We start from the raw sequence: 21,418 nt of genomic DNA, 5'->3' as shown, positions 1-21,418 counted from the left end.
CTCCAGCAAGGATAAGCTTATGAATGCTGATAGGTACCTAATTAATTTTTTCCACATCTGTGTGATGAAAGATAGTTACATTATTTTTTGTCACCAAATAATTTATGTAAAATGCAATAATTTCAATGAAATATAATACAAGTACATATACATACCTTTATTACTTGTTCATTTGCCATTATCCAAATTTAATAAAAATTAAAGAATCAAGTGATAATTAACAAGCTTGCATCTAAAATAAACAAAGACATACACCACAGTAATAAAAAGTCACAGATAATTCTTTTTAATATCATGAACAGCCCATAAATACTAGTTGTACATATTATTTTACTACGGAAAATTATAACACAATGCAATAAATTCATAAAACTAATAAACTCTAGAGTAATCTGTCAGATAACTTGTGAAGTGATATTAGCTGTGTAAAAACAGATTTCCTTTGGAAAATTACACCCATTATTAGATAGAATGACAAAAGTAAAAACATAGAAGGATTTACCCATGATAAAATGGGTAAAATGGATAAAAAATTAAACATAATGTGTCTCCTAAGTATTTTTTTTATAATTCCTTCAAAATTTTCAACCAAGCAAGAATAATGCTAGAGAGAAGCCAAATTCTGAATAATTTTAATTAGTTTTAAATTTGTTCAATAACACCTTCAGAACAATATTACTAGCTAATTTGTATTCTTTAACAATCCTTAACATCCTTTGATTGAATCATACGTGTTACAAATGTAAATAGTATAGTGTGTTTACTGCTAAGCAATTTTTTCAAAGTAAATTATCAGCTATTACACTAATAACCAGTTAGTCAAATTAACGATTCCTCAGACTAGACATGGTTTGTACTTCAATTACAGTCAAATCCATTCCTATACTATTTAAATTGGATCTACCAAATATAAAACATTCACTCTTAACAGGTAAGTGTCTTGATAGTGTATCTCAAAATGATTTAAAAGTTATAATTTACTATAGTGCTAAAACAAATCACCTTACAGCTGGTTTCAGCAACTTAAACAGTCAGCTCAGCTCAATGAGTAATATAAAAGCTGACACATATCATTTAAGTGGCACTAACAATTACAGCTTGACAGCACACATAAACTACGTGCAAAATGACATGAGTACCAAGAAATTTTAGTACGTGCAACCAGGACCATTGAGCGAAAGGGGGCGGAGGGGGAAAAATTCCCAGGGCCCCGGCACTAGGGGTGTCAAGATGAGCTCACCAGATAGTTGGATGAAATGACGAGTCTAGAGCTAAAAGAATTAATTGGAAATCTTACAATACATGCAATAAGCACACAACACATTTCAATTTATGGCCATGGTAATATTTATAGGATATATATCTGTCTGTGTCTGTCTATGTGTATGTGTGTGTTTTTTTTTTTTAATTTTGGTTTTTAAAAAATTGCACATTAACAATGAAAAGATATTATGATTTTATTTCTAGACCAATTTCTTTTTTTAAAACATAAGATTTTGGTGTAACAGTTTTTGGTTTCTATAAAAGCTGCATTTTGATGATAAAATAATTTGCAATAAACTGGTCTAAAAGTGATATAAAGAGATGCACAATAAAACAAAATAAATTAATTTTTCTGATCCATGCATCTTGGTACAATTTTTTTGGTCTGTAAATTACATTCATTAATTTTAAACATTAAAAGATTACCTTTTTTAAGGTTTGAATTAAGTTTTGGTTAATTTATATTCAGTTCCTTGATATAATTTGCATTTCGGTGCTGTATGGTGTATTAACTTGCATTTTGGTGTTATGTGGTTTTTTGATAGGCTTTTCGGCATTATTTTGGTTTTATTGCAATTCGCCATATAGTCTTGTCCCTACCAGGGCCGGCGCGTCCATACAGGCGAACCAGGCAACCGCCTAGGGCGCCAAGTAGCTGGGGGCGGCGCAGCACGACACATAACAGCTGATATAATATGTTTAACGATTATTGAAACTAGATGAAAATGGATTTTTGTAACAGTTTGGAATGTTTATATTGATATAAGTAATTATTTAAAGTCTACGGTGACCTGTTTATGATTTGTAATAAGTAAAAAAGTAAAAAAAAACACAAGCTTGCTTACATTTGATTGTTGACAAAATCTTAGGCTTACATGATGTATTTTGAGGCAAAGAAATTTTTTTTTTGGAGTGTCCTACAATTGGGGGGGGGGGGGGGCAGTAAGGTTTTTCGCCTAGGGCGCCAATTTACCTTGCACCGGCCCTGGTATTAAGTATGTTTGGGAGGGGAGGGGTGAGAAACAAAATTATTTCCCCCTGGGCCCTTAGTTTCTCTCGACGGCTCTGTGTGCAACCAGACATAAAATACTAAATAAATTAAACTTATAAAACACAACATACTGCCTTCAAATCAATGAGCTAAGTTTAGAACTATACAACACATCAGACTGACATCCATACAAAATAATTGACAGGTGTCTCAGGACTTTAATTGCCTTGTGTCAGCATAATCAGCTAGGTATTGAATGTCTTCTATTTATTATGATAAGGTGGCTCAGTCCTACATTTGTTCTTGTGTCCGCTGAACAAGTGTTCCTACAGCGAAGAAGTTCTGTAGACACATGTGGTATGCCGCTATTTATCACACCCAGCTGTCCATTTTGTTTCTTTACACAACTGACACGTGTTCTCCTACGTACGATCATTTAAGTTTAACTTACAATAAATAAAAGTGTTAACCTCAGAGATGTGAAGATTTTCGACAGTACCATACACATGTTTCTCTTTACAATTAATTAAGTGTTCCCTTGTAGGTGTCCCTGCTCATTTTAGTTCATAAGTGGTAAAAATAAAGTATCTGAATATTACATTTAGTGATCACAGTGTCTAACTAATGTGCCAAAAATAATTTCTCGGCTAAAAACTGTCTAGATACAAAATTACTGTACATAAGATAAGAAAATGAGCTCAAATAATCTAAATAAGAGTATAATCTCAATGACTATATTAACTAACTGACACAAACTAAGTAAAAAAAAAAAAATGTAAATATTTATCACATTTTTTAAAATCTTCAATGGGAAACTGATACAGAACAAGCACAGAAAGTATGTTCCAACCACATTAGAAATTGACTTGAATCCGTCTTTGGATGAACGTGTTTTCAGAGCTAACACGATGAGCGACTTACTCGCCGGCGGCAGGGGCACTGCCGTGGTTGGCCTGGTGCGTCCTCAGCAGGGCACGGGACACGAAGGCAGCGCCGCACGCCTGGCAGCGGTACGGCCGCTGGCCCGTGTGGTACCGCAGGTGGATCACGAGCGTAGAGCGCTGCGTGAACTTCTTACCGCAGTGGTCGCAGGCGTGGGGGCGCTCGCCCGTGTGCGTGCGCACGTGCGCCCTGAGGTAGCCCGGCTTGCCGAACGCCTTGCCGCAGGTGGGGCAGGCGTGGGGCTTCTCGCCCGTGTGTATGCGGCGGTGCGACTTGAGTGTCTCGCCGCTCGACAGGACCTTGCCGCACACGTCGCACAGGAAGTTGCTCTCGCCCGTGTGGCTGCGGCCGTGCAGCTGCAGCGAGCGCTTGTAGGCGAAGGTCTTGCCGCACAGCTCGCAGCGGTGACGCGCGGGATTGCGGGTCGTCTCCGGGTGGCGGGCCCGCTTGTGCCCCATCATGTTGGTCTTGGAGGGGTAGGCCTTGCCGCACACGTCGCACATGTAGGGCCGCTCACCTGTGTGGACGTTCTCGTGGCCTTGCAGCTCCGTGCTCGTGTGGAAGCCCTTGCCGCACACGCCGCAGCTGAACTTGTACTCCTTGAAGTGCCGCTTCTTGTGGTTCATCAGGTGCACCTTCTGGATGCAGGCGTACCCGCACACGTCACACGTGTGCAGCTTCTCCCCCGTGTGGATCTTCTTGTGGTCCACCAGATAGTACGAGCGCTTGAACCTCTTGTGGCAGATGTCGCACGAAAACGGTCTTTCCTCGCTGTGACTCTTCATGTGCATCTTCAAGCGCTTGTTCGCTGTGAATTTTTTCCCGCACGTAGGACATTTGTGGTCCCTGTGATTATGTATGTGTGAAATTAATTTTGCCCTAGAGAATAAAGTTTTTCCACATGTATCACACATGAACGGCTCTTTTTTCATGTGGCAATTTGCATGTCTAATGAGATTTTTAGTTGAAGTGAAAGTTTTGTTACACGTTTTACACTCAACTGCCTGAAGACTAGTTAGATATTCTGCATCAGCACCTATACCAACAGCTGATGGACACTTACTCAAGGAAATGTCACTGGTGCCATTTGGATTCTTGAAAAAATGTGCAGATTCAGAAACTGAGACTGGACTTGACATTTTTCTATTTTTATGAACACAGTGATTTTTAATATGGTCAACTACCTGCTTTGATGAAACTATGATGTTACAGTATTCACATTTTACCTTGCTAACATTCTGCTTGCTTCTTTGCTTGGAAATTTTTCTTCTTAGTGTTTTGTAATCTTTTGGAACGTTGAATCCATTGCCAAAAATACCATTATTTTTTTCATGCTTATACCTGAAAATAAGAAAAAAAATTATGTATAATCTGCCGCAAGTAAACAGAAAAAATTTAAATGCAAATTTTATATTTACATAATTATCTTAACCTAATGTCAAAATTTAAATAAAATCATCTCAAATTAAACATAAAGAATAAATATACCATTACTTCTTAAATAACACTAAAAATGTGTAAAGAAATTAATGCTAAGGAAATACACAGACTTAAAGAGATTTACAGAATGCCGAAAAGAAGCATAAAACCCACAAAAATTAAAGGCAGTTAATAACAAAACACATAAAATCCTAATTGGTTACACAAAAATTAAAATACTTACTTGAAATAATTGATGATGATGTATAATTTAAATGAAATACATCCAGTATAATGAGAGCAGGCAAAATTCACTATATTTAACAGAGGTACAAATTTAAACAAAATAGATTTCCAGCAGCATAATATACATACTGATATGTATACGTATGACCATAATGTGAAAATTTTGGGAAAATATAAGCAATGAGGTAAAACATTCAAAATATAGCCCATGAACTTATACTTTATTAACTCTACAAGTTTTTCAGAAATGATTTACAGTCAATTTTAAAACTAGTAAAACACAATTTTAATATATTAAAATGTACAACCATATAATCAACATAAACAAATTCTTTTAACTATCCAAACCAAGTACCTAACCTGACATAAATAGATGCAATTTAATTTTAATACTGTGTTTTCAGTCTGTAAATTTCCTCATCAACAAAAATTAAAATTCATATTAGTAAACATGTACACACACATGTGTGTGTGTGCAGAGGCACGCTTGGGACAAATGTGCATAAATACTCCCACACAAAAAAAAAAAGAAAAAATGAGATTAAAAACCAGATTATTATGAACTATTTCAACGCAGAAGCAGTAATTGGTGGGGTACTGGTTTTAAACCTCACATCAACTATGTTCATAGTGCTTGTAAAAAGTGACAATGTCATGGGTTTTCAGGTGAGTGTTCAGAAGAGTCCGCGAGACGAACCCCATGCTACAGACACGGCACTCGTAGGGGCGAGCCCCGGTGTGCGATCGCCGGTGCACCACCAGCGTGGACCGCTGCGTGAAGGACTTGCCGCAGACGTCGCAGGAGTGGGGCTTCTCCCCGGTGTGGATCAGCTGGTGGACCTTGAGGGTGTAGTGGGCGCTGAAGGACTTTCCGCACACCGTGCACAGGTTCGGCTTCTCGCCCGTGTGGTTGCGGCAGTGCAGCTTCAGGCTGTCCTTGGTCGAGAAGGCCTTGCCGCAGAAGTCGCACAGGAACTTCTCCCCCGAGTGGGACTTGGCGTGGACCAGCAGGGACTTGCGGTGCTTGAAGCTCTTGTGGCAGGAGAGGCACGCGTGGGGACGCTCAGCGGGGCTCGCCTCCGGCTCGTGGGTCTTCTTGTGCACCGTCAGGCTGTTCTTCGAGAAGTACGCCTTGCCGCACATGTCGCACATGTAGGGCTTCTCGCCCGTGTGGACGTTTCTGTGCTCGCGGAACTCGAAACTGGAGAAGAAACCTTTCCCGCAACTGTCGCACCTGAAGATGTACTCGCCCAAATGTCTTTTCTGATGAGTTTCCAGGCAAGCCTTGTGCATCGTGGCGTACCCGCAAATACCGCACGTGTAATTTTTAGTGCCGACGTGTATCTTCTTGTGTTTGGTGACTTCGTACGACCGCTTGAACTTTCGCTTGCAAATCTCGCATTCGAAAGGACGATCTTCGCAGTGGCTGCTCAGGTGGCGCTTCAGAAGTTTTCTGGATTCACATTCCTTCCCGCAGGTTTCACACTTACACTTAAGACGCCTCTTACCTGCGTGAATTTTCATGTGCACGTTCAGATTGCATTCTGCATTGAGAGTCAAGTCGCACAATGCACAGGTGTAGGTTTTTGAGCCAGACTGACTTCCTCTGTGAAGGGAAAGCTCATCCCGGGAGACCAATTCATCACAGACGTTACACTCTACAGTTTCAGATTCCCTTGAAACTGCCGTGGACATTCCGTTCCTTGTAGCATGGTCAGCTGACATCACTTCACAGGATAGCTCTTTGATCTGATTAGTTACAGACCTGAAAAACACAAATTTATGTAAGAACTCATTGCCAAGATCATGTAACTCACTCGCATCTAATAAAACATTTTTGAATTCCTTTGTGAAAAAAACATCAAATACACAAACTGCACATAAAAAAGTAATGTAACTCTATCTCTAGTTTTAATCTTTAAAATTGTATTTTATGAACTACTTTATTCATGTGTAATTGAAAGAACATTTTGGATTTCTGTCTATTTATATATTTATTTAAAACAAATCTTATTACAATTTGAAGAAAAACTTAAATTTTTAATTATTTGACAAAGAGCAATTAATTTAGACAAGCGACATCCTGAAATAATAGTTATTTTAAACCTTAAATTGTGCATAAACACATCTAGCACTATACAAGGAATTAAGCCTAGAGCCTTGTATAGACTAACAAATGTGTGCTGTAATGAAAGAGTAATAGCTAAGCCACAACTTATATATGCTTTAAAAATAATAAATCCACAATATGTCACAAACAATTAGATATTAAAAAGTTTGAACTATATAAATACTTCAGCAGTAGCCAAATTAAATTGTATTCTTCATATAGGGATGTTACAAAAAATATGCAACCATAAATAAAGTTGACATACTGGCAAATATTTTTTGTTATAAATAATTAAAATACAAAAAACAGAAATATTTTTAATTTTTATTCCAGCAAATTTTCTGTATCATAATCACTAAATTTAAGGAGAAAAAAATACACAAATGCTTAATGCATTTATAATGACTGCTGATTATTAATTTGTCATTAGCTACAACTAAAAAACACAGGAAGAAAAAAAAGCTATTACTTTATTACTGGTAACAAATTTACAACTTTACATGTTTCCATGAAATCAATGTACTTACTACACACACACCAGAAAATATACAAACTAATTGCTCAAGTGTCTGAGTATGATCAATTATTACATTAAATCACTTCAATGCAAATATCTGCGAGTACCACAATCCTCATTAGTACATAATTGGACAGTGCTTGTCTGGTCTCGCAATACCCTTATGTTAAATAAACTATCATTTCTAAACCCAAATTAAAAATAATTTAGTTTGTGCTCTCTGGACTGTTGTTGGGCATGGTAGAAAATTTAAATAAATAAAATAAATAAAAATTTCTTTAAATCTCAACTCTATGCAATTATTTTATACAAACACACACACAAAAACCATTATTGTGTACTTTCAACTGTAAAATAAGCCAAAATAATCAACATCATTATAAAATGTGTACGGTAGTCAGTGTTGTTAAGAACAGGAGTAAACACAAAATAAAAATAATTTCATCAATTTTTTTTATATACATTTTAGCATGGTATTAAAATATACTAGCTGTTTTTGCAACAAAAAAAAAACCACACTATGACCAGGAACTGACAGCAATGGGAAGAATTAAAAAAATTACTTCTAAGAAACAATTATTTTAAACCTAATAAATTTTTTTAACAGTATACCAAGACTCAACACTAAAAAATTCTGCTGACTTAAGAAATTTGCCTCTTCAGCAAAGAATTTTCACTTTAAAAATTTATTTCAAAGCAAATTATTTTGTCTGGTGAGAGAGAATGATTACAAAGTTAAAAATACCCACTGTTTGGCACAAAGAGTAGAAATTCTCTAAAATTTTTAAACTTAAATTAAAATCCAGTAAAATCCTCACGATCTAAATAAAATAATCATACACAAATTGTTTACAATATCTTATTCCTCACAAAAGGCTAATGCCTGCTGAATGATCATGATCAATGATTGTGTGACTACAATGAAAGTTTTTTTGCTACGTCACTGTCTGGGAACATTATCTGACCCTATGGCCTTAGTTTAGCCATGTTAGGTTGTTTTCATAAAAAAAAATTGCCCAATGTAATTCTGCATCAACCACACCATTATTTTCTTTCACTACAAAACTGGACACAGATGAACTCTGTTCTATGCCCCCTTTTATTTCATTTGTGGCATTCAGTATTGCAGTCATGTCGCAGATCCTAAGCCCCCCCCTTCCCCCCCAACTAAATTAATCATCGAATTACATACTGTGCACTTTGCCTGATAACTGCTACTCCTTAGCTGTAGTTGGCTTTCCCAATCTCGTTTATACTTATGCTTCAATAGAGCTTGATCTGGCAAAGCCTTACATTCTTTGATCATCGTAACAAGGGCTGCGGGTATTTAAGCATAGTTTATATAACCAAGACCTACCTTGGTAAAAAAATTCTGAAACAAACTCAATAACTATAGATAAAGGAATAATCAACTGTACTTCAAATTGCCTTAGACTACAATCAATTACAGAGACGCTCAACAGAAATCGCATGCAGTCGACCATAGTTACGTACTTCACCGCTAGAATTCTGCGCCTTATTCAAAGTAGTTACCATCTTGTGCCGTGTTGTCTACGTCCATGGTAGTGTTTTGTTTAGAAACAAACACAAACAAAAGAAAAACCATCCTGTGTTTCTCCGCCATTTACAATAATTTTGGTTTACGAACTACGACATATGTGCAGGTATGATGAAAATTGTATTGTATTTGTAAAAATCCGAGATAATTTAGAAAAATCCGGGAACCCGTTTAAGGTCTGAAATCTGTTAAAATGATCAAATCTGTGAAAATGGCAGCCCTGCAATACACAACTGCAATTAAATTCAAATTTAAAGTAAAATAAAGCATTTGAAATCAAATTCTATGCATTAAAAAACTATTCTTATGATACAAGTTAAACTTTATTAAATTTGATTACATAAATTACTTAAAAAATTACTTAATGACAAACCTATATTTGAGTACATGAATTTAAACTAACATTTAGCAGTGTCACAAGGCAAACTATTTTGCACATGCCCTTTCCACAAGATATGTTTATACCATCAAGTACAACATACTCAAAATAACATTAAAATTAAAAACCATGGTAATAAATAGCAATATAATTTTTCAAAATTTTAAAAATAATGCAGAGAATGTTTGAAGCACTGCAATAAATTTTTTAGCCTAATATAAATATCCCTTTTTTTTACCATTATGATGGCCTTTCCTGGTGCCAAAATGAACCATCAAAGTACATCTTAAAAGTACTCTAGGTAATTAATATTTAAGAGAATAATTACCATTATATTTTATACAATAACATACAACACACCACCAGTGCTACAACCTTCTACTGAAGTTTAACATTTTAGAAAGCACATATTCAACAAAATGTCTGAAATATGTCATAGGTTTACAACAGTAAACCAGTGTTATCAGTTTATTATGTATGATAATTAAAAAACTACAACTGAACAAATAATAAGAGCTGTTTTAAAATTGACAATGAGGATTTGAAACATTTGTGGGAGTACATCTACAGAATTTAAATAAAAATGTTGGTATATATAATATACCTGTACACCACAAATGCCAAAAAAACAATATGACCTGGAGATAAACATACACTGTTGATCTCCATGCTTTCAGCGCAACTTACTGCAGTCAACGGCAGACTAAGGAACTGTGGCAGCTTTGGGGGCAAACAAGTCCACGTTTTGTTTTTTAATAAACATTGTTATCTTTCCAGTTATTTTGTGGCCAAATACCATAACAGTAAAAAAAATATAACATAATGTTGCTGCCTGCGACTATCCTCTAACAATTAAAAAAAAAAATTTAATATTGTAATTTTTATGAATGCATACGTTCCGAAACATCTGTGCACTTTAGTTTTGCCTTCCTGTACATCAAATAATGTTATAGATATGGTCATGGAAGATATTAAAAAGGGAATCAAATGTTGTGTCGCATCAGTGGTCCGTATAGCTCCGTAGTCAATGGCTGCAAAAAAAAGTTTATGGATCAGAGTTTGTCAAGGAGGTGAGAGCGTGACTTTTCTGATGGTGGTTCATGAGCGCCCTGGAGACGAAGCCCTTGCGGCACACCTCGCACACGTACGGCCGGTGGCCGGTGTGGTAGCGCCGGTGGATGACGAGGGTGGACCGCTGGGTGAAGGACTTCCCGCAGTGCTCGCAGGCGTGGGGCCTCTGCCCCGTGTGCGTGAGCCGGTGCACCTGCAGGGTGTAGCTCTTGGCGAAGGCCTTGCCGCAGACGTCGCAGGCGTGGGGCTTCTCGCCCGTGTGCAGCCGGCGGTGCAGCTTCAGCGAGCGGCCGTTGGTCAGCGCCTTGCCGCACACGTCGCACAGGAAGGGGGTCTTCTCCGCGTGGCTGCCCACGTGCTGCGCCAGCGACTTCTTGTAGGGGAACGCCTTCCCGCAGGTCCCGCACACGTAAAGTTCCCGGTGCCTCTGGGCGTCTGCGTGGTACACCTTCTGGTGCGTCAGCAGGTTGGCTTTGTAAAGGAACGCCTTCCCGCACACGTCGCACTGATGCGGCTTGGCACCCGTGTGGACGTTGCCGTGAGCTTGAAGTTCGAAATTCGTGTAAAACCCTTTCTCGCAAACACTGCAAGTAAATCTGAAGTCCCTAAAATGCCTCCTGTGATGCACCTCCAAATATGATTTGTAAACAGTTGCATAGTTACAAATTTCACACGTGAATTTCTTCGATCCCGTATGAAGTTTCTTGTGTGCTGTGAGTTCGTATTTTCGTTTGTAGGTCTTGCTGCAAATATCACAACCGAAAGGCCGAAGTTTACTGTGGGATTTTAAATGATTGGTGAACTGCTTATTAGATGCAAAACCTTTTTCGCAAGTGTCGCAAAAAAACCTTTTGGGTTTTGAATGACACTCAACATTCAAACCCAATTCAGTTTCATTGCTGCAGCCTTCATTACAGACATTGGATGCAACTTCTACATATACATTGCAAGACCCATCATCATTCCGCTGGTCTTTATTGGGTATAGTTTTAGCTTCTCTGCGAGTCCTCCTGTGGCCACCGAGATGCTTGATAGTTCTGAAGTCTTTACTGGAGGTTTTACACAGACATAATTCCTCACAAACAGTAGAACTTATCTTGCTGTCGGGCTCTCTGGCATTCATCTTCATTTTGCCAAAGTCCCCTAAAGGGATGTTGTTGGAAGAAGACTTACAGGACCTATTAGAGTCACCATTCTTTCCTTTTCTTCCGAGTACACCGAGTACTTTACCATTAGCATTCTTCCTCCTCCACCCAGAAACTTTTCCAATGAATTTATTGTTTGACCTAAAAGAGAAAAGAAACAGAAATCACTCCTTGAATATATATATCAATAATTTAAAAATATTGTACCCAAAAATTAATTTTACATCTATTACTCACAGCCTAGTTTTAGTGGAAAAACTGAATTACCTGTTGCAAAATTATGTGCATTGTGATTTTCGATGAAAACTGTAAACAATATATGTACTGTTTTGTGGATTGACTGCACTGTGAATGTTGGTGGAAAATAAATTTCAGCCAACATTGTGTGTGATGTGTAGAACATTTTACAATAACCACTGGTAGGAGGAGACCTGAAGACCCCTTCTCCCTTCTGACCACATTTTACAATCGATAAAATGATACATTCTGTGTAAAACTGGGAGAGAAAAAAAAAATTAGTTTCTGAACAAGAGCATCTGGAGCACCACTGGCATGAAAACTAGCTTTTATGTTCTTACATGTAAATATAAACCCAAAAGTATAGACTTGCAGTAAAAAGTTTGGAAAAAACGTTTATTTACATAATATTACTCTTCGATCCATGCCACTTTCTTCAGCCATGCCCTTGTGATGGGCATCAAGCCAATCAAATGAGAAGCATTAAAAATAAAAGTGAACCAAATATTAGTAGTAGTATGAGAGAGAAAATTAACATCATACACCGCACATCTTGCACAGCTTACAAGTAATAAAAAAGCTTCATAAAACTAAAAGCATTCCACACATTGCTGGCTATATGACCACACTCCCAGTGCTGTGCAGTGAGTGGAACATGCGTGGGCTAGCATTACAGGTAACTCTCTTGCTTTTAGGCGGAAGGGTTCCAATTTGCCTGCTTAGCTGTAGACCAAAAACCTTTGTGATATTTGGAGGGGACCGTGGCTCACATGCTTGGAGTATCTTGTCGAGCTGGACACAAAACACACACTGGAGCACACAAAAAATATTAATTAATTTTACCTGGCATTTCAAAAATTCTCAAATTTGTTACCATTTCGACAGCCAAGAAACATGAAATGAGTTTTTGTGATAGAAATACAAACCATATCATGAAGTAGCCAGTGGCAGTTAAAACCTAAAAAATTTCAGTTCTGCAATAAATTAAATTCTTATTTGTATAACCCAAAAATGTTAAAAATGTAACTTTGGCAGCTATTTATGCAAAAAGTATGCGCTGTATATATTTTTCATTTCATGAAAGTTAAAAAATTGAAAAAGTATAAAAGTTGATCAGTGATTAATATAAATATAAAATCATGACCTGAAATGGGAGGCACCCCCTTAAGTCTCTGCCTCACACGCCCAATTAGTTATTTCATTTTCTTGACATTACTATTTTTGGGGGCTTTCCCTGTAAATTTATTCCTACACCTCCCTTGCATTTGTTGTTTGTTCAAAAATGTCCTTACCAGATTTACTAAACATTTATTTGAAACTGTAAAAGATCATACAAGTGTTCATTATAACCAGTGTTGTTAAAAGTACTCGGAAAAAGTAATTGGGCTCAATTACAATTACTGTGGTGATAATGTAACTAATTACAAGTAAAAATTACTTTACATAGAAGTAATCAGTAAAATTACAATTACAATTACTTTCCGCTACCATTTTAAAACTGACCTACGATTCAATTTTTTTACACTTAGTTACATTAATAAACATACATACATATATGTTTTGTTAAAAAAAAATGATTTCATTTAATGATTAAATGAATAATATTTGAGGACAAACTTGCTTGAATAACATCAAAAGACTTCATACAAGTAGCTAGGTACCTGTAATAAAAGTAACACTCTTTAAATTTTGGAATTGGTCTTACAAAACAATTGCAATTTAAAGTTATCATCAGATAGATTCCCTCTTTTGATGGCAAAAACATCTTTACCAACACTAAAAAGACGCTCAACGGGAGCATTTGACGGCAGCGATGTGTTAAATTTTAAAAATGCAGATTTTAGGATAGGGTAATGTTGGAGACACTGCAAGTCACTTTGGCTCTTCATTTTTGATCATAGATGTTGTGCATACGATCGTAGCACTACAAGCGTAAAATTATAAACTTTTCTAATACAAAAGTGTATGATCTTCTTGTTCTTAATTGTATTCATTATACGTTCCGAGAATAAAAGTAACGGCAAGTAAATATAAAGTATCGATTACCTTAATGTATCGATTACAATTAATGTTATGTATTCCGATTACAAGTACGAATTACATTTTTTAAATGTAATTCGTTACAAGTATAAATTACTTGAAAAGTAATCGTTACAAGTAATCCGATTACTTGTAATTCGTTACTTAACAACACTGATTATAACCACATGTGTGACTTTTAACCTCCTATCAGATAACAGTTGGTAAACATCTGCTGAGATAATTTGAGATGTAACACAAAATGCAAGAGAGATATAGGAATAAACGGAAACCCCTGAAATATTAGTAATGAGAAGAAAACTAAATAACCAACTGCATGAGTACGACAGACACTTAACTTCAAATTCTTCATTTCAGTCACGTAGCAACCATCTGCCACTACCGCTAAAAAAAACCCACTGAACCTCAAGTCAGGTGCGTAGTAAAAAATCTCTTAAGACTTCAAGCAGCGCTGAGAAGTATCTCTGTTGTTACAATGCCGTAAAATACATTTCTAAATTTCCAAACCTACTTTATTTCTCAATCTTTGAATTAATTAGTCAAAGATAATTTCAGTAAGTTATATAAAAAAAATTGGTTAAATACTATTAAGTTCAACACAGTAAGTACATTAATGTTGTGAGTGTATATTTAAACTGATTTTGCAGACAGTAAAAGTTGTCATCAAAACATTCCAGATTTAAATTGTTATAACTAAATAACTGTGTTTGACTCCCTGATTTTTGATGATGTTCTTAGAGCAATCAACAAAGCAGCGGGAAACTGCCCAATCATGCAAACTGCAGCAGATAACTTGGTTTGTGTAAACCTGACATAAGAATGAAGGGTAGGAAGCCAGGCATGATCACATGAATGTACACAACATTGTATGAACCGCCGAAACACCTGTGATTCATTCTAAATTCCTCAAACCTTGGCTTGTTATGTTCAATAAATGCAACAGATGATCCCTAAGTCACTTTCATTTTTAGACCTCCAGAGACTATGAGCTGTTAACGTGCTCACCAGACCATAATAACCAAGAGCGCTGATAAAGAAGTAGAATTCATATCACTACCTGGAGTGACATTTTTGAAACGTCAAACATGCAAATTTTAAAATATTTCCCAACTTTTGTAGCCACATGCATCACAAAAAGAGGCATATTTTAGGAACTACAAGTGTCAAAGAAAATGATTATATCTTATCAATCATATTAATATCAGATGTAATAATTTTTTAAGCTATTTAAGGCAGACTACATAGCAAGAAAACTTACTACATAACAACATTAATAACATCGGAAAAAGGAGTAGAAAACCATGATTATCATAGCATAAGAAAAATTATTATTATTTTGTTTTTTTAAGAAACACTTGAAAAAACTTATCCTGGTACTCTGTCAATAGCAAGTGTTTCATAACTGAAGCCTTCCATACCCGAGCAAAAAGTAATTGATTTTGTACTGCATATCTATATTAAACAAGGGGCACATGCAAATGATAAGAATATGAAAAACTTTTAGATGTGGTTTCCCTAGCTCTCGAATGGCTGGATGTATTCTTTCATAATCAGAACACAAGTGACTCAACATTCTGTATATTGCTTGCAAATTTATTACCTTTCAATTAAAATACAAGGTTAAAAAAAAATTAAACAATTTCAAATACAACAAACAAACACAAACTATTACATAGGATCACAATGTTTTATCTAGGCTAGTTTTAAAACATACAAGGGATCTCAGCTAATGTATTCTAAGCTAATTTGAAAAATACTTTTCCCTACAAAATATTTTCATTTCCAAATTGCATTTTGTACTACAGAAGACTAAAAGACAGGAATGCAAATATATTGGGTTTGAATCTGTGTTACACCATATTGGGGAAAAAATATATTTATACATCTTAAAATTTATTTACTTTTCATTTTTTAAGGCTTTAAAACTATCTCACATGCCTTTCACAATTATTATATTTGTTCAACATTTTAAGGTAGATTTCAAAGAAATACTACCACCTATTGCACCCGTTTATCACAGTGCGACTTCTGGAAATTTTTATACAGTTTTTCGTTTCATGGACTATAGATCATAAAACTCGTCGTCAACTCAAAAGTGTGTGTCTATATATACCACAATTTTTTCTGGTCAAAATAACTGCCGCAATTTTTCACAAAACACTTCCAAACTGATATATAAAATCTAGTACTGGAATATCTCATTCAAGTTCATTAATGGTCAATATCCAACCAAAGGGGTAGAAATGGGGAAGGTTGTATTAAAAACAGAAGAATCGCTATACCTTCCATAATATGGAAAATATCACATCCGTTTGATTGTACTATGTATAATTTTAAGGAGTAATACCAAAATCTTTTGTCTGAATATTTTTTGATATGACCAACCATAACTTCAAGGGGATGAAAAAACAAGGGTCAGTAAAACAAACAAAAAATTATAACTCCCTTCAAAGTCACAACATCGAATTTGTACAAATTGTTTGCTAATCATAATTTTTAATTAAAACTTTTGTCTGAAATTTTTTTGATAAAACAAACCATTAGGCAATGCAAATAGTTGAAAAAACCTGAAGTTAAAATAAGAAAATAAACTTCTCTACCATGTATTCTATCGAATTTATGTTCATTTTTGTTTAACTTTTTAAATATTGTTAAAAACTTTTGTCTAATGTAAATTTTATGTAACAAACCTTTATTACAAGGGGTGGAAATAACAAAAGTAGAAAGACAAAAAATTGTTTTTTTTAAATAGATATATCACATCCATTATAAATTATTGTGAAACTCCTAAAACTTTATCGAAAACGTATGATTAAAACAAATTTTGATGAAACAAACTATTACTGTAAAAACAGGGGTTTAAATTAAAAAAAAATTAAAACTTCCTTAGTCTCAAATTTATCAGAATTTCTTTTTAACCATCTTAATATTACCTTACATATTTGGGAACAAAAATTATTTTATACAGCAACATATTAGTGCAAGGTATCAAAAATAGTGTTTGAAGATCAAAAATAATTACATAACTAATTTAGTAAGCATAAAATGAAATTAGTTAAGAAATTCAAGTCTGGATGTATTGAGTTAAAAAATTCAAAATAATATGAGAAAATGTTTAATATTTTTTTTTTTTTTTTTTAATTAGCGAACATATAGGATGTTATGTACATTAAGTTATTAAAAAGTTCCTGGAGTTTTTATAAATTCCCAAAACATTTCCAGAAGAAATAGGTACTTCGAAATCTGCCTACGCTTGTAGACTGTGCCTAAAGAGATTTTTTTTTTTTTTAAATTTGAAAAGTGAAAACTACATTAGCATGCATTAAATTAAAATAAGTGGGAAAGTTTTTTTATTACTTAAGTGCCTGGAATAGAAAATTCAATAAATACAATAAATTAAAAAAAATCAGGAGTCGAGGTATATAAAATAATGGTCTGATACAGTTTACAAATCCATGCATAACTTTTTTTTTGTTTGATGTAGACCAATGGAATACTTGAACACTGCAAACACTAAAGATTGCAAGTAAGAATTACTCCAATAATAATGCATTCATTTAACACTTAATAAAAACTTGACAAACATTTACTTAAGTTTCTTGAACATATTTACAGTAATACTATAGCTAGTCAGTTAAGTGGTTTAAAAACACTTGTAATTAAATTTACTAAAAACCACTTTAAAAAAAACTACACACACTACATAAATTTTTTTACAAAATAGGCTAGAATCCTATAATTTTTATGGCATTTTGGCATGCTGACATACAATACACAACATTTAAAAAACTTACTAAACAATGACATGTTTATAAAAATGTAAACAATAAAATATAACAATTTTATTTACAGTAAAGTCTTTGCTACTTACACAACAGTTAGAATTTTTTTGAAGTTAAAAAACTGTTATGATGAATACACCCAATTTAAAATTAAAAACAAATAAAATAATTGTACTATTTTTCATTTTCATACATGCTACGAAACTGGCACCAATAAAGTGTCTGTTAATCTGTCCAGCCTGATGATGGTATGAGGAAACATGATACAAGGCTGGCACAAATATGGAATGATGTTGGGAAATGACACAAGATTGCTCCATTAACAATTCAAGAAACTCCGTTTGAAATATTCTTGACCAGATGAGCCTGGAAACTAACCAGGACATCTAATTTAGACCCAGGAAACTAATGGCTAATGAACACTTATCAATGGTCTACCAAATAACACAAAAATAGTCCTTAGTAGTTTTGGTGATGATGCAAGTCCTCAAAACATCAACTTGGATTTGACCTTCAGGTTGAACATATTACATATATCATACAGCTTGCACTAAAGAGACCATATGTGTTCAAATGATAATGCTGTGTTTCATCAGACATTTATGTCTACTCTTTCAAAATGTATGATTTGCAGAATAAAATATAATTCTGTGATTTTTCAAGCATTACGTTCTTCATGGTCACTAGGCACTTGAGGGCTTAAGGGGCTCACCAGTCAGGGGTGTATCTGATAGTGGGGTGGGATGATGTGTGACGCTCGCTAGTGTTTCTAGCGCAGTTTCGCCTCCACACTCAAGCTGTAACCATACCACTATGTGGCGGAAAAAATTAAAGATAAAGTTGTAATGCAAGTTCTAGAGTGCTTTCAAGAACCGGTACCGGTGTTCAATGCCTAAATATTATTCTCAAAAGACACGTTTAAGCCATTATAACTCTTCTAAAATATAGTTTGAAAACAAATTACGTAAACATAACTACTCATCCGCCCTCAACGTATTCTTCGATGCTTTTCTGTGAACAGACCCCACTCGGATATCTGGAGCATTTTATAAATTGTGCGCGTCCTTCTGAAGCTCTGCACACCGTGTGGCGAGGCCCTCTAGGTATGACCAATAACAGTCATTAACAATAACCTGAAGTAGAAAACCCCAATCGTTGCAGGAACACGTGGTTACACATCCTCATCCTCATCCTCGTCTTCATCTTCGTATACATCTTCGTCTTCGTCTTCGTCTTCGTCTTCTTCCTCCTCGGAATGAGCGGTCCGCCTGTGCTTCCTGAATCGGGGGGCCTTGCCGCGCTTGCCGCAGTCGTGCGTGTCGGGCTCGGAGTGCAGCCTCCGGTGGCAGTTGAGCTCGTACACGCTCCGGAAGCTGCGGCCGCACACGTCGCAGGCGCTCTCCGGCCGGGCGCCGTGCTCCCTCGCGTGGTGCTCCATGCTGCTGCGGTAGCACGTCGAGAAGTCGCACCGGTCGCACGTCCTCCGCTCCAGCCCCCCGTGCCGCCGCGCGTGGTTCCTCAGGGCCCCGCGGCTCTTGTAGGCCTTGGAGCACACCTCGCACTTGAGGCGCGCCTTGCGGTGCGTGGCGCGGTGACTGGCCAGCATGTGGCGCGACGGGAACACGCGCCCGCACTCCTCACACTCCAGCTGCTTGGCGGCGCGGCACAGCTTGTGCAGGGAGAACTCGCCGGGGTAGGTGAACATCTGGCCGCAGGTGCTGCACAGGCAGCGAACCGCTTCCGCCGGCTGCCTCGGGTTCAGCTTGCTGTGCAGCCTCTGGTAGATGCCCGACTTGACCACCTTGAAACCAGTCGGCATCACATTCCACACGCTCGTCGCTGCGTTTTGCTCGTATTGCGACATTCTAGAACAGAAACCACGGTTAATCAGTTGACACTACAAGGTGTCTAAATTATCTTCATTACTAACACCACCATAACTTCAATAGCCTATCTTCCATTCGTCACTTAAAATAACAATAAAGAACGATAAGCTCTTGTTTGCTTATGACTTATATCTCTTGATCATGTTTTTGCCATACAACTTCTTCAAGATCATAAAGTGAAACACAGTGTACTCTGCTATGCCAACTAGGTATAAAGCTACAAATTTTATGAATGAAAAAATAATAAGCCTTTAACATGTACCTGCAAACTATTCCATAATCTAGAACAGTCATGACCACCTTTACTTTTTTTGAGAGCATTTTTTAAACTAATGCGAGAGCCAGACAATATGAATTAAATGTTATATTTCTCACAATTTTTTTTTATTTCGTGTTATTCTGAACAATAATCAATAAATACAATATGTAACACATGATTAAGAATCAAAAAGTAATTTTCTTAAAAATAGCACTCAAACAATTTAACTTCAAATCCAAAAAGAAGTGCTAAGAAACAACATATGAATTGCATAAAAATAAATAATATTTTTCAATATTTATATGTACAAGCAAACAAAGAAGGCTAATACAGGAAATTTATCTGATAATATTGCTTAGATAAAAGATGTCGCGGTCGGATGCAGCCAGCGCTCATCTAGAACATAAACTGTAAGTTATGCATACAGTGCCTAAGAACTACAATATAAATGTTGATTTCATTTTGAATGGTGATATTTCACAATACATTATTTGGTTTTAATTCTACTTCAAATTTTTTTTATAAAATAATTCATATTCGCCTAATTATTTTTATCCTTTCAGGAGGACGATTTTCATACATGATACCAGCACAGTGTTTCAGCATGTCACCCAGCACTTGGGACACATACGGGCAGCCAGTTTCCTTTAGATTAAATAATTTATTGTTAGTCCATATTTTTGCCACCTATGGAGAGATTTTTTTGTAATATATAAATTTAAAAAGTAGAATTCAAACAATGTAAAATATTTTTAAATGCAGAAACAAAAAAAAAAATTCAAAGAAATTTTAAAACTGATGTTTTAAAAATGGAGAAAAAGTCAGATACATTAAACTAGAAAGTATCAAACATGCATAAATGTACCACATAAATTTCTAAATGAATGTCAATTTAGAATTAAGCATTTAATCTAAACAACTCTTTAGTCAATGATCTTACCTGTTGATTTTAAGTTGAGTGATGACATTACTATAAACAAATCTTAAAGATACATTTTAATATGAAGAGTAATCAGTATTTGTAAACGTTTAACACGGTGGCTTGTGTACCAAAATATTTTACATAAAAAAAAAGAACAATTATTACAAAACAAACCACTCTTTAAATTGTGTAATCGCTTATCGGTTTCCGAACACATTTTTATAATACTTTCGAGGCTACCCCTTAAATAAAAATAGTTTTAACGGACACTACGCCAGAAACCGATAAAACTGTGAACTTGTATTCTGAAGTTTCCAGAATTTCAACGACAATCCCAACATCCCAATTTCCGTATTTCAGGGTTTACTGAAACCACTCCATGCACAGTCCAGGATTGACTCAGGAGGGGAGGGGAGGAAATGTATCTATCATTCTCACCAACAAATGGAAAGAATTTGATGGCAAACAGCGAGCAAAGTGGTTCTACCCCCTCCGAAATGAAGTTCTGCATATGAGGATGGTTCCATACAAAAGGTCACACAACCTGTTTCTTCCAGAGTTCCCTCGAATTGTGTAGTGTGGTCTCTAGCAACATCATCTATATTATAACAAAACTGTAGTAATACTTAGCACATGTGCGACCATACAAAT

At 35.8% G+C, this 21,418-nt stretch overlaps 1 protein-coding gene across 1 annotated transcript in view; it reads right to left on the bottom strand.

The window, feature by feature from the left end:
• LOC134543261 (zinc finger protein 585A-like) overlaps window positions 1–21,418 on the bottom strand; it is a 184,231-nt gene that overhangs the window by 5,683 nt on the left and 157,130 nt on the right. The window contains exon 4 of the mRNA XM_063388174.1: window positions 3,176–4,537. Within this exon, the coding sequence (XP_063244244.1) occupies window positions 3,176–4,537 (1,362 nt within the window). The remainder of the gene's footprint in view (window positions 1–3,175; window positions 4,538–21,418) is intronic.

This window comes from Bacillus rossius (genome assembly GCF_032445375.1).
Source record: "Bacillus rossius redtenbacheri isolate Brsri chromosome 9 unlocalized genomic scaffold, Brsri_v3 Brsri_v3_scf9_2, whole genome shotgun sequence".
NCBI lineage: Eukaryota > Metazoa > Arthropoda > Insecta > Phasmatodea > Bacillidae > Bacillus > Bacillus rossius.
The sequence above is the reverse complement of the archived record's forward strand: the minus strand, read 5'-3'. Positions and strand labels throughout refer to the sequence as shown.